Source organism: Aplidium turbinatum, chromosome 14 (assembly GCF_918807975.1).
Source record: "Aplidium turbinatum chromosome 14, kaAplTurb1.1, whole genome shotgun sequence".
Lineage (NCBI taxonomy): Eukaryota > Metazoa > Chordata > Ascidiacea > Aplousobranchia > Polyclinidae > Aplidium > Aplidium turbinatum.
The window spans coordinates 3,909,554-3,923,722 of record NC_137485.1 but is presented as its reverse complement, the minus strand read 5'-3'; the positions used below and the strand labels follow the sequence as shown (position 1 = coordinate 3,923,722).

The window sequence follows — 14,169 nt, the reverse complement described above, 5'->3', positions numbered from 1 at the left end:
AAGCAGGGCCGTTGAGACGATAATAATTTGGGCAATAAGATCTTAATCCTAGGGCAAAAAATCAAAACTTTGAAAAAATACACTTCATCCAAACATTTTTGCAGTGGTTTCGTGGTCCGTGGCCCAAGTTCTTTGGCCTCTCGGAAAGATTAGGGGTAGGGGCCCCTTGTTTCATCCCAGATCCGGGTCTAAAAGTACTCATAAACTTCCCTGTCAATGATAGCCTACTGGGTGTAAAGCAATAAGCTCCATATGGCTCCGAAGCTTTTTATAAAAGATTGCAATCTTTATTCTACACCAGTGCTTGTCAACGGGGGCTCTGCACTCTGCAGTAGCCTACATGTAGTGGGGTTCTGCAAAGGTTTCTCGTTATATTTTTATTAGAATTAGTTTCTTGCTTCAGGATATTGATGCATCATTCTGAATTTTACAAAGCCCTGTCGCATTCATACTCCAAGCAGGCCAGTTATATAAACAAGAGAACGAATGTAGTCAATAGAAAGATTGGTGACATAGTCGTTACATCATTTCTTACATTGTTATGATATTAGTAAGAACGTTATTGTTTTAAGCTAAATTGTGATTGGTGGAGATTCCGTGACAAGCGCGAAAGTAGATCAAGAGTTCTTCGATGACAAAAATGTCAAAGAACGTTGTTCTACGATGGACATCCTTGCTATTAAATTGGCCACTCTTATGGCATATGTGACATTGTTCGATTTTCTGTCGACCTTCTTCAAGCAACAAGAAAAAATTGTCATCAGAAGCGCTCAGTTTGTCTTTACTGTGTCACGTCAGTTGGATAAGCTTGTCGCAGCAGAGCAGCTTTCGTAAACCAGAACCAGATAAACTCTACCAGAAAATCCATCAACTCCAATATAGTGACGACACTGTGGAAATGTGGACTTTTAATCCTCACTCTGTGTGACGACACAACACAAACACATTGGTTAAGGAAGGGTTTGACTTTTCGAAGGAAGAAACTGCAAAATCAGTCGGCGCTGGTAGGTTACCACTCTTGGTGTGTGCGCTTGAGCAACGCATTTCAAGGATGAGCCTACTCTCCAGTTTCTATTCGGCGTCACCTAGGGAATGGAATAACTCGCAGACAACAGCACCAACAGTCGGACACTTCACTCTGTCAAACTAGACAACCGAGTGGTTCAAAGCTTCTACTAGTAGACTATCCAAAACTGCCAGGATAAAGCTCCCAAAGAAGTTGTTTTCAGTCCGAGCAAAACGATTCTCACAATCAATCAACCACATGATTAAATAAATTTTTGAACCTGCATCCAAGAAATAGACCAGCTGCTCCTCCTATGTCACAAAGCAGAGTTTCAAAAGTAAAGACTTTTTCTTCTTCCACCTCCGTGACTTTGAGTTCTTGGTAAAAGACTCTTATTCCAACCACTTCCTTACTAAAATCAATAAAAAAAATTATCACAGTCGAGTTTAGTTCCAACGATTTGATCGCATTGCATGCAACAAAATTATGAATGCCCTGAGACGCATTAATTGTCAAAGGAAAAGTCATTATTTATGGCAATGCAAAGGTAACAATTTTCAACTATTCAACTATAAATATTGCGAAATACAATACGGCGGTGGTTCTCAAAATTACGTGTCGACACGCCTTATGTGCTGTTTGGCTTTCAAAAAATGTCGCACAAAAATACAGTTTTCTAATTAAACAAATATTCTGCATGTATAAAGGAGCTAATTTTTTTTATTATAGAATAGGCTATATGTAGGCTATGTTCCACTTAATTTATCTGAAACAATAAATCGTTGCTTAATGCTTAATTTAGAAAGGCAAACGTTAGTCAGACGCTTCAAAAACTCCTCCTTCGTTCATGAAGTCACGCGCTAACCAACTGAGCTATCGTGGCGGACGTCGACTCAATGAAACAGTGGTTTTACTTTTCTTCATATCCATAACGACGTTGCTGTAGTTCGAGATATGCATCTGATGGCTCGGTGTAACGAAGGTCGGTCTCATACGTTGTTCGCTCACAATCCAATGGGCAATCACACGTGGAAGCGTCCAGTAAATCTAAAGAAAATACACCTTGAGCTTAGGCTACAGTCGTTTATCTGTGATTATCTTCATACCTCTTTTACGGAAAAAAAATTCAATCTAGTTATGGTATGGCTTGGAACAGGGTTTCCCAAACTGTAGTCCGCGGACCACTGGTGGTCCGCGACGACTGCACAGGTAGTCCGTGGCGATATGACAAGAAATTAAAAAGTCACACATATACGTTGTACGGTAGGCTACAACTTAAATGTCTTTAAGCTACAAATGATTTCGAAAGCTTTTGTTATCCAGTATCGTAAATCTTACTTGTTGCACCTTCGTTGCAGTTAAAAAGGTGTTTACAAAAAATTAGTGGTCCGTGGCCAAAAAAAGTTTGGGAAACCCTGGCTTAGAACACAACAAAATATACTGGTAGGCTAAGTAGGCAAGCCTGCATTCAAGGCTGTTGAGAGGATAATTTGGATTCGGTACCAATAAGATTCTTTGGCCCCAAATCAACACACTTCTAAAGAAAACACAATAAAGAATACGCGGTGATTTCTTCAAGTTTAGTGATATTATGGACCCATTAGAGATGTAACGGACCTCTAAAGTTGTCCCGGCTCCGGTCCAAAAGTATCTTGTGGATCCTCCTTTCAAAGCTAGCTTACTGTGTATACCAGTTTGCAGTGAATAAGTTTTGTAACCGCATTCTAGACATATTAACCATACAGGTAACCTTTCACGTACACTCAGAATTCTTGGTAGGTAGGTAGCCTAGCATTCAGAAACATGAATAAGATAAAGTAACTGCATTAAAAACAAACACGAATCTCTGTAATCGTATATAGACCATTACAATATACTGCATAACTATCTTATGCAAGATTTCCAGGGAATGGGTTGGGGTGTTATAGATTTTTTTTTCCAAATTTTTTTGAGGTCACTACAATTGGACTTCGCGTAGGCTATGAAAGTGCCAAATCAAGGGGAATGAGTACGTATCCTTGCCGATGCATTGCCGAGCATCATGAGGTTTTTCCTAGTTTGCTCAGCATTTATAGTAATGTTACTAGAACAAAAATATTTACGTCCCTTTGTTCCGGATGTTCTATAAAAAGTGTGATGTAAATAGCAATAGATGGCCATTTCAGTGAAGCGCAAAGTATCCTAATTTAACTCTGTGAGGAACAGTTTTACAAACAAGATAATACTTTTCAAGTGATATTTAGATTTATCCGTGGACTTAACCGATTGATTGTCGAAATTTTTGTTACAACATCTTTGACAAAGATTGCTGGACTTGCGACGTATTCAGCGATCATACTTTGAGGAATTTCACTTGCTCTTGTTTCCTACCTCTATTTGTCTCATTGCTAAGTGAATTAAAATCAGTTGTGCTGTGATATCCAAATCATCTACTACACTTGCGTAGTAAGGAGGTCGAATGCACATGTCAGAGGTTAATGATATCAGCAAGTATTTTATTGCCAAAATTGAGTTTAGGTACGAAACGAAGTCGTTGTGTGACGCCCTTGAAAAAGTAAAACAACGCACAGTTTGAGAACCTCTGACCTAAACTATCATTGGCATAGACTACTGCTTATTACTTGTGTCGTGGTCTTCGTCCCGAAGCATTTCTTTGCATTTTTTGTACTCTCGAAATGTGCAGTCGCGGGTAGGTCCAGGCATATGAGCGAACTTGCATCCGCACACTGCTACGGTGTGGTTGGTTTCGCATTCGAAGTAGCAGTCACTTTTAGTGTAAGTAACTGAGTAGGCAAGATGTCGTGATCCACATTGACCATGTGGAGGTTCCTGGTCAAATAAAGGTTTGAGGTTCTGGTGAAGCCAATAAATATTTATTAAATTTTGTCTGGACCATTTTGATTGATTGATTGATTGAATCTTTATCCTCGGACTGGGAAAGCTTCTCGCAGAGTTTAATCCTGGCAGTTTCATATACTTGTAGAGGCTCTTGATGCAGGCCCGGTCACTGAGATTGACAGAGTGAAGTTTCCGATTGTTGAAGTCTTGTTGCCGGAGAAATATTCCATCCATTAGAAGCCGCTGAATGGAGAGCAGTCCTTAACGAGCGTTGCTCAGGTGCACACCCCGAGAGTCGAACCAGCGCCGCTTGATCTTGAAGTTTCTTCGTTCCAGAAGGGACGTGCTAACCAATTGAGCTATCAGGCTGACTAAAAAAGACTGAATTTGGATCAGCACTTACCAGTAGGCTTATTGTAGTTGAACTGGCATTATGTTTGTGCCGTAGCTAAAGTTGGTGAATTTGTTTGGAATAGGTTAGATATTTGTCAGCTGATGAAGCGTGAGACACAGTCATATATATGACTATGTGTTTTATTTGGTAGGCATATAATATATTATATAAATTATATAATGGTATAGACACAAGTATTTTTATACAATAAAGCATTGTACAGAACAACATTGTGTAACATTTGTAATATTTATAATACATACACTAGCGTACGCAGGGGGGGCATTGGGCCATGCCCCCCCCCCTCTTAAAAATGTTTTAATAGTTAACGACGTAGATTAAAGCATTTAATATGTTTTGGATTGCACTGTCAAAGCAATTAACAATGTTGTTCTATAGACTAAGCCAATAAGAAATACATAGCCCAATCCACCTACCCCACCCCAAGTATGCCAATGTAGCATAGTGTTCTGTAAGCCTATTGTAGTGAGAAAGAAATGGATAAAGTCTAAACTAAAACTATACTGGGATATCATGAAGACGTCTGGGATATCAATGGCCAGTGGCGTAGCCAGGGGGGGTTTGGGGGTTACAACCCCCCCTTTGGCACGCGTGTGACGTCACGATATTGAGAATGATGCTTTCAGTCTCTTTATGCTTGGGAATGATGCTTTCAGTCTAAAAAAAAACTTGCCTAATTTTAAACAAAACTGCATTAAAAGAGCGAGTTTGGCCAATACCAAACATTTAAACATCTCAGCCAGGAATTAGCAACAAGAAAACATAGAGACTTAGCTTTATTTCCGAAGAATGTCGAAGAAAACATGATCTTATCCTTTTGCTATGCCACCTGACAGCACCATTTTACAGGAATATTTATACCCACATTTTTGTTGAAAACGCTTTCAGAATGCACCAAATTCAAAGTAATTTTCAAAATTTTCTTGGGGAGGCCCCCCAGACCCCCCGCCGCTGGGTCTCGTCTTAGGCGAAAGCGCCGTCGGGCTTCGCCCGCCAGTCATCAAAACCCCCCATTCAAAATTCCTGGTTATGCTATTGACAATGCCCCCCCCCCCCCCCTTGACAAAATCCTGTGTACGCACTGAATACATAAGTAACATTTGTAATACATTGTGTAATATTTACATCATTGCACAACGTAGTGATATTAAAACTATTTAAATTTGAACATTTTATTGAAATGAAAGTAGGTAAAGTTTTCCTATTAATAAAATATATGTCTAAGTCAGTGGTCTTCTTATCTAGTGTATCCTTTTTGCTTCCTTGAAATAATTAAAAACCCATTAAATTTTTAAAACGTTAAAATTAAAAAAATCCTTTACTATAAGCACTAGCCTACTGTATAACGAATTCAAAAAGTGGTATAGTTAGCCTACAATAAATGTTGTGGAAAATAACTTTAAAGCTTAAAAATAAATCAAAATGCAAACGTTAAGAATGCAAATTGGTTAATTTAATTTACTAATCATTAAAATTTTAAAGATGTTGCGAGGACGCCTTGAAACTTCCTCATGAACTCCCAGGGCTTAGAAGACACCAGTTTGAGAACCATTAATATTATTTTGTGTGAGACTGGATTGTACAGAATTCAGAACAGGTGATGGAAAGCCAGATTAACCTAGCTTCGTCTAGTGCTGCTGTTTCAAGAAATTCATTTGGTGACTTTTAAACGAAACATTAAAAGAGTGACACTGACATAGTTATCAGTTTGTTCCTCCGCGTCGCATCCACAGGGCGGTGAGTGAGCCAGAACCCACTCGCGTATATGAAAGCAGCCGACTCATGTTCGAACTCTATTGAACTCGATCCAAGTTGGCCAGAGCACGTCCATACCAGGAGGTGCGCCACTGGCTGAGGTATAAAGCCATTCTTCTTGAGGTGGGACTTGAAATTTTGCGTGGAACAAGTAGTTAGGATCTTCTGCCGGCGAGCCAGGAGCATAATGGCCCTCTTGCGGCAAACCTTTGCAGGTTGGTGATATACAAGGATTGATAGGTAGGCTACTTTGCTGGAGTTGGCACAGGCATCTAGTCACAATGCACATTGTGCAATGCGTCGTTGATTGTCCAGTCGATGAGGAGAGTGTGGGCACTACAATACCAGGCAGGGGTGCAGTATTCAGCAGAGGAGTGAATTAAATCAAGGGTTGCAATGTGAAAGATGTCAGCACCTGCAACCAAACTTGTGTCTAAAAGGAAGGCTACGGTCAAAGTGTTACTTTCGTTGAGCTTCAGTTTCAATTGATGGAAATGTCCTAATATGGTCGTCATGTTTTGGCTCAAATTCGTTTGTTATGATTGCTATAGTCTTTTGAGGAGTGCAAAATGGTCAGGTCATCAGCATAGGCTGCTGTACTAGTCACTAGTCAAATGTTGTAGATCACAGATCGATGCGTGTATACGTTGAAAGAATGAGGTCATGTTTTCGTATAATATGAACAAAAATTATTGTTTTGCTTGGTCGTTGAATAGAAGAGTCACTTTAGAGTCGAAGCAAATAGGAAAATTGTTCAGAGCACAACCAAGAAGTGTGTGAGTCTTTTTTTTTGCACTACTGTTGCCTTGGCATTAGACCTAGGCTATATAAGGTTACTAACTTGCTTTAAACTCTTTAACTCAAAATTTTTCAAAAAACAAAGAAACTACTGTATGGTATTATAACTCTATTACTTAACAACAGATAGACAATATTTTAATTAAACGTCTTGTATGACCCATGCACTTTACGAAGCCTTCAATTTTGAAAGCAAAAAGTGGGAAATCATTTTCGGTGAGACTTAAACCAGGCAGGGACGGATTCAGCAAAGTTTTAGAGGGCGATTTTAACACTACACAATGATATGTAGGTTTTAGTTACTTCTGTGTTTTGATAAATGGGGGGAGTGTAATTGCCACTGCTTGAATCCTCCACTAGATCCAGGTTTTGATCTTGAATGCAACATAAAGGTTTTTTTCGCTCTCCATGTTTCAAGTGGGCACCGTACACAACCAACAGCCAGCAAAAAATATCATGCTAAATTGAATTAAAAAAACAACGACAATTTATTACCAAAGAAATTTCTTTTTTTCTCGATATGATCACTTCAGCAGTTTTCTGCACTTGCAAAGGAAACCCTTCTTGCAAAATATCCTTAACTATTGTCCCAGGCTCATGAAAAGCAACGCGGAAGCCTTGTGCGTGAGCATGAGGTCCAACTGTCCATTCGTTTCGGTCGAAAAGAGCCGTCAATATCAAGCCCCCATCTTGTCCTACGCGCAATATTTATTTTTAGTTTTACGTAGGCTACATGTAGCCTGCATATCCATTGCAGTAAATTCAACAAGACAGCAAAATCGGTCATTTGTACATTGATTCAATGTCTGAAGACGTTGAATCAATGTAAAAATGACGGATATAGTTGCTTTTAAATCAAACACAGTGGTACGTAAATATAAAAACAAATATCGACCTTCCTTGTAGATGTAGATCAAGCAGTAGCCTTTACTCTCTAATCGAACAAAGCACAGTTTTCACAACCTGAAATATGGTAAACTACGCAAGATCAGACGTAAGCTGAAAAGAAGTAATGTGTTACACCAAGAATGGAATGTTGTTTTTTTCAAGAAAATTTTCCACTGATGTTTTCTAACAAAAGCAGACATTTAACAAATTTACATGGATGGATGTTGGGTGGTTAATTGCTCCAATAGGCTACAAGACAGTATTGGTGAAAAGTAACTTTCCAGCGTTATTATTTTTGTCTTTTTCACAAACCTGTTGTGGTCTGATAAGCCTCTCTATGGTTCAAGCTCGGATCAAATGTTGTGCATCTACCGAAGTTGGTGAGCACTTGTGTAATTAGGGAAGAGTTGCACGAACTTTCTTTGTACCTACATCTAAATATAATTTTGGTGAATTGATGACTATAATGAACCATCTTCTTGCGTTTGAGGCTGCCGTAGGTCACGTTGTTAAATCCAGGCACAGCAGCCAATAGATTGTGTGTTCATCGAGCGTTGTTAAGTCCGCATATCTACTTGAATCATGATCTATATTTGTAGCAACTTTTATTTATTCATAAGCAACAAAATTGTATTCAATCTGATATAAAAAATAAAAATAAAGTAAAACTTGCAAAAACTTTCGGCTAAATAACATGTCATTCCTGCTTATGATGGTAAATGCATGCCGTTCGTTTCTTTCATCCGCTTATGATTTAACATAATTATACAATAACCTTTGTGATGAATTAAGTGTTTCATTCAGAGCTTATAAATGTAATGGGTATTAAAAAGCAGCTTAAATGTTGAATGCGCCAATACTCAACAGTGAAGTATTTAAGCGGCCGATTAAGCTAATCGATCGATTAGTACATGGAGGATCAGTATATGTGTGGATCATTAATCAACGATTCCAACCAACAAACTACAATTAGTTTACAACAGGGGTAACCACACTAAGGCGACGGAACAGATCAGGCCCACGAGGTTAGTCAGCCTTCTCCGCTAAACTGTGCGAAGGGTGTGATAGGCCTATACACTAAATAAAAATCCTATCAAAAATTAACGCATATCAAAAGTTAATGTGAAATGTTTAAGTATTTTGTTTGCTGTTTTCCGTTCTTAGAACTCTTGCTAGTATTAGAATTTTTTTAGTATTTTATTTAAACAATTAATTTATTCATATAACAATATAAGTAAAAATACCCACAATCTTAGATCAAACTCAAAAGAAGTTTTTTTAAAAAATGCAGCAACATTTCCGCCATCAAGTATTGCTGCCACGGCAGGTGTCTCTATAGTATCATTAACCAACTGATGCCCAAGAGATGCACCGAAGACATATCTAAGAGCATCTTCTTCATCTGTAGACATTTTTGTTTTTCTAAAAAGCAAAAAATTGTTAATTTTGCTTTGGAAATTTATTATTTACCAGTTGGGTAGGCATGTTTATGATTTGTGGCTGCAGCTCGAATATTATTTATTTGTATACTTACTATCAAACATGCAAAAAACAAAACAAAAACAAACAATACAAGTAATCAATACAACCCAGTTAACAGATAATGCTGCTGTGGAGAAGTTCAACGAGTAAACTGCGAATGGAAGTATTGAAATTCGACGATTGGACAAGAGCGTCAGAATTGCAGAGAGCATCCATGTAACAATTTTTTTGAAGATTGACTTCTACATAAACAAGTATAAAGAGATTTGTAAAGTACTGTATCAAAGGAAAATGTTTCAAGAGAAAGGTGCACAACTGAACATATCATTGCCATGCTTAGACCGATAGCTCAATTGGTTAGCGCGTCACTTCTGGAACGAAGAAACTTCAAGATCAAGCGGCGCTGGTTCGACTTTCGGGGTGTGCGCTTGAGCAACGCACGTTAAAGACTGCTCTCCATTCAGCGGCATCTAATGGATGGAATAGTTCCCCGGCAACAAGACTTCAACAATCGGAAACTTCACTCTGTCAATCTCGGTGACCGGGCCTGTGTCAGTGATTCAAAGCCTCTACAAGTATGCGAAACTGCCAGGATTAAGCTCTGCAAGAAGCTTTCCCAGTCCGAGGATAAAGATTCAATCAATCAAAAAAAAGCAAATTGAGTGTCATTAGTCACAAGAAAAGAAGAAATAAAATACAAAATTTTATGCTCAAAAACCTTGGAAATAGTTGTCGATAAAGCTATAGGTCTGTAGTTGCCTACATCACTAATATCGGCATTAGTATTTTTTTTACCACAGGGACAACTACTGTCTTGAGGCAACTTTTCGGAATGTAGTCATGAAGATAGATTCGTCATGAAGAAGCTGAGATAAATTTTAATGTTCCAGTCACAATACAGAAAATGTTCAGCACATACTCAATCTGCACCAGCAGCAGCACTATTTAAAGTAATTTATTCAACATTACACCAATTATACTAACATCACAATGAAATAAGGAAAAATCATTTTGAAAGAAAAGGTTTGTAGCCTATCAGTGTCTTATTCTTTTCTTTTTTTTCTGAAGAATCACATTCAAGGTTAAGTTAAGATTTGAAATAAATTCCTTTCAAATAGATTCGTACGTGTAAGTTCTTGTCGCTGTTATTTCTTTATGGCAAGAGTGTTTACGGTTTGAAAGATGAGTGAGAGAGACCTTAGCTTTGCATAAATATAGGGTTAAAAATAAACTAATCAGGTTGAATAACAATAGCATTGAACAGCACTCAAATTCAAACAACAACAAAAAAATATAAAAACCAGAACAAACTCTACCGCTTTCGATGCAGCATTGTCGAAGCATAACCAGATATATCTGGCACAAAATATAAATAATGAAAGGTTAAAAGAACTGGAAAGTTCTAAGTGATCTCTTACTGGAAAACATTGAAATTACAAATCGTCATAGCTGGAAATGGACTTTTTCTTTCGTAGGTTGTGCTTGTCTTTACTACAGTTGGATATGTAAAATAAGAATCCAAAGTACTTTTGAAAACATAACCACAATAAGCCATCCCTCCAAAAACAACCAAAAACCAAAACAACCTGCAAGAATACAAGTAGATAAGCTATGCGTCAATTCACAGCCGATAATTCAAAGCGGTCAATTCAAAGCGGTCAATTCAAAGCCGATAATTTATTTACGATAAACACAATAACCCTAACCTTCACCCAGGGATCTCTGAAGAACAAAGATTTTTCTTCAGAGATCACTGCCTTAAAATTTCGTCGTTGAATCATCGGCTTTGAATTGTCGCGATACCAATTAAACAAGCATTGGTGGTTTGGGTTGGATGTACCAACAACTAACCTACATAATTTGTGGATTAATCTTATTCCTCATGCGCGTATCATAATCCCTGATTGAAAGATCCACAGATAAACTTGGTGCCAACTGACTTTTGATTAACTATTCCGCTGATTCAATTAATTAGTCGCTTAAAAGATCCGGTGTTGGTATATCTAACCCTTAAGTTTAAGTTAGGGTTGACGGTGGCACTTCTGCAGTTAAAAAAGTAACCATCAGAACCAAAGTAACGCTTCAACTGAAGAACTTGAGTTTTGCTTTATTCATAAATGCAAACAAATCATGAAATATTTTATTATTACATTTATTTTATATGTAAATGTCAGTATTTCATTTATATTGCAATGGTATATATATAAGTTATTTAATATTTCATTGATCAAAATTGTTCTTTGTTTATGCGATTTTAGAGAACCATGGATTGTTGTGTATAATATAGAGTCTTACCTTCTGAGGTGGTTAATATCTCTCAAGAAAATATACCTCACTCCATGCATTGTGAAGTTGTCTGTGAACTGGAAGGTTTTAATTGTCAGCAAGAAATTCGTCCATTGTGAAGATGCTGTTCGGGCGTTAGAGGGCTCAGGTCCTTTTTCGGTCTTTGTGATGTCACAACCTGGGCCCACCCAATTGTCTAATTGTAGTGTTTTATTATCATTTTTCAGATTTTTTCCGAACAAAGTTTTCATATTGTGGCCTAAAAGTTATTTATAGATCAAACCTAAAGTTATAAAAGAGGTATATTTTAACTTTATGCAGCCTGTAATAAATAACACTTTTTTGCCGGAGTAATTGAGTTCTTCATAATTATCTAACCTTTTTCTTTTTGCTACCATTGACAAAACTTTTGATATATTTCATCACCTCTTCAACAAATAACAAAACTAAAATGTATTATCAAATAACATGAAATGAGATTACGAGTCATACTTTGCTACTCATGACAAATATAATAAGCAAAAGACTGATACTGCTCTTTGCGATGGTGCATTCATGTCACAACATCATGGCCTACCAGCATCTCTTGCCATTTCTAACTTCAAGATAGCTTCGATATGTTGTTTTCTATCTTTTTATACATATTTAAATATCATTGTATGGCATTGTAAGAAATTAATTATAGGTCTGTAACTGTAATAAAACGTTTCCCTTTTAGTTTTCAAAAGAAAATTGTTCAGCGTCTTTGAATGTGATTATTATGCGGATACCAGCGCTGAATTAATAAATTATGTATAGATGTCACTTTCAATAAAGTTTCAGCTATTATATGGACACTGCTTTTATTCTTTTATAATAACTATTCATCTATAGTAACTGACCCATATACTAGCTTCTGTTCAATTTATTACAAAAAGTAATTGTTGCATAAAATCCAAAGAAATAAAAGAAATTGTATGCTCCAGTTTATTTACTTGTTTTTTTTTTTTTTTATAACCATACAGCTTCTTCGTCTTGCGTTTGAGGCCGCCACAGATCACGTTGTTACATCCAGGCGCAGCAGCCAATGGATTGTGTATTCATCGAGCGTTGTTAGGCCCACATGTCTATCTTGTGGTCGGTATACAGGACATTGATAGATAATGTGGTGTGCAGTTTGAAAATCTGAGCCACACGCACAAGATGGTGAATCGGCGAGGCCCCACTGGAACATGTTGCTGCTAAAACGGCCCACTCCAGTCCGCAGGCGATTGAGCTTCACCCATTTCTTCCGGGGTAGTTCTGCTCCAGGTGGGGGGTTGGTATTGGGAAGGACTGTGAATTGGGTTGGTCTCGCAACTTCCCTCCATTCACGGTTCCAAACTTCGGAAATGTGGAAGTTCGATTTGCACATAACCGCAGCATGTCGGGAGAACCATACAGCTAAGTCACAGCCACTGACGTCTATTACGTCACAAACCTATCAGGAATCAAAAATTCAAAAAGTTTTGTAATAAAGCGGCAACTTTAATGTAAGTTTTCATCAAATTACAACTCTTTATGATTTATTTCATAAATTTATTGGCTGGCTTTAAAACCTGAAGTCTAGTTTCTTAGTCTAGTCTAAAAACTGTTTATTTTGTTTGTTCATAAATATAGTCGTAAAATGAAATCCTGGTTTTTGATTTCAAGCTGTGCTGTTCAGAATGACTAAAGAAAAGTGTTTGCAATTTCTTGTGTAGCCAAAATTTATGTCATCCGTAACTTTATTGCACATATCCTGATTAGAGGTCTGTGAAAGAACACACTCCCTTTACCAATTGTTCAGTTTGTATCACTGCAAGATAAGGTTAAACCTTTGTAATAAAGTGAAAGGAACAAACGTTTTCTTACAGTAAGGTTGTTAAATTATACAAATACTTGATAAAAACGATTCGACTATATATCTTGTATGTAATGCAAATATTTTGTTTTACACGAGTCAGATTGACCTCTAGCTAAAATATATAAAGGATTAATCTGACTTGCGTGAATATAAATGTATTTGTGATAAAGGCCAATGATCCTGTCAGCAAATGCTTGAATGAGAACACAGCGTAGACAAACAATATACTGTAGGAAGAATGTAGTCAGAAAGGCTTTGATGTCATGTTAAATCACGTATTTCTATGTGAGATAATTTCAGGGACAAAAAAGTGGTTCTGACAAAACCAAATATTTGTCCTGCATAGTTCTCAAGCTGTCGTTACATTGTGACGGTCATTGGATTATGTTGATGGAGCAGAGCGGCCTTTGTCGACCAGGACCAGTTGAACTGAACCACGAAGTCAACCAACTCCAATAGTGTGACTGCGCTGTAGAAATTACACTTTCATAGTCATTTCCCATTTCCATGGGAGTTAAACTTTACCATAAACCACGCAATATCTACACTAATTCAAAATTGAAAAAAAACATGGTTTGTCTGAAACAATTAAACAATTGGTTGATCCTTTATATTAGATACAATTTTGGTAGAGAGGTGATTTTTTCAACCATAGACCAATAAAACCAAGCAACCACATGGCATTTAACATAACAACATGAAAATAAACTAAAAATTACAAACGTTTTCGGCCATACTCTGTTACCCCTTTCCATTAACCAACTAACTGATGTTTTTCATAAATTGAAATTACAAAACTTCTTCTTCTTTCGTATGAGAGGTTGTTTTTTTGGACTA

The 14,169-nt window shown here is 37.3% G+C and overlaps 1 protein-coding gene across 1 annotated transcript; it reads right to left on the bottom strand.

The window, feature by feature from the left end:
- Positions 1-591: 591 nt before the first annotated feature.
- Positions 592-12,061, bottom strand: LOC145783656 (acid-sensing ion channel 1C-like). The gene is made up of 10 exons (XM_082595541.1): positions 12,046-12,061; positions 11,478-11,727; positions 10,601-10,768; positions 8,949-9,122; positions 8,013-8,134; positions 7,308-7,507; positions 3,628-3,835; positions 1,921-2,053; positions 1,287-1,418; positions 592-890 (listed from the first exon to the last, which is right to left on the bottom strand). Exons 1-10 carry the CDS (start codon positions 12,059-12,061, stop codon positions 782-784), a joined length of 1,512 nt encoding a protein of 503 aa, XP_082451667.1. The 3' UTR covers positions 592-781.
- Positions 12,062-14,169: the final 2,108 nt, after the last annotated feature.

What these genes read in the sequence shown, in the direction of transcription:
- LOC145783656 (XM_082595541.1), bottom strand. An exon ending in TGTAATTTCAATGTTTTCCA is followed by an intron (nt 9,123 to 10,600) that starts GTAAGAGATCAC and finishes TTTGCTTTTTAG; the next exon opens with AAAAACAAAAATGTCTACAG. An exon ending in GGACGAAGACCACGACACAA is followed by an intron (nt 2,054 to 3,627) that starts GTAATAAGCAGT and finishes TATTTTCTTTAG; the next exon opens with ATTTACTGGACGCTTCCACG.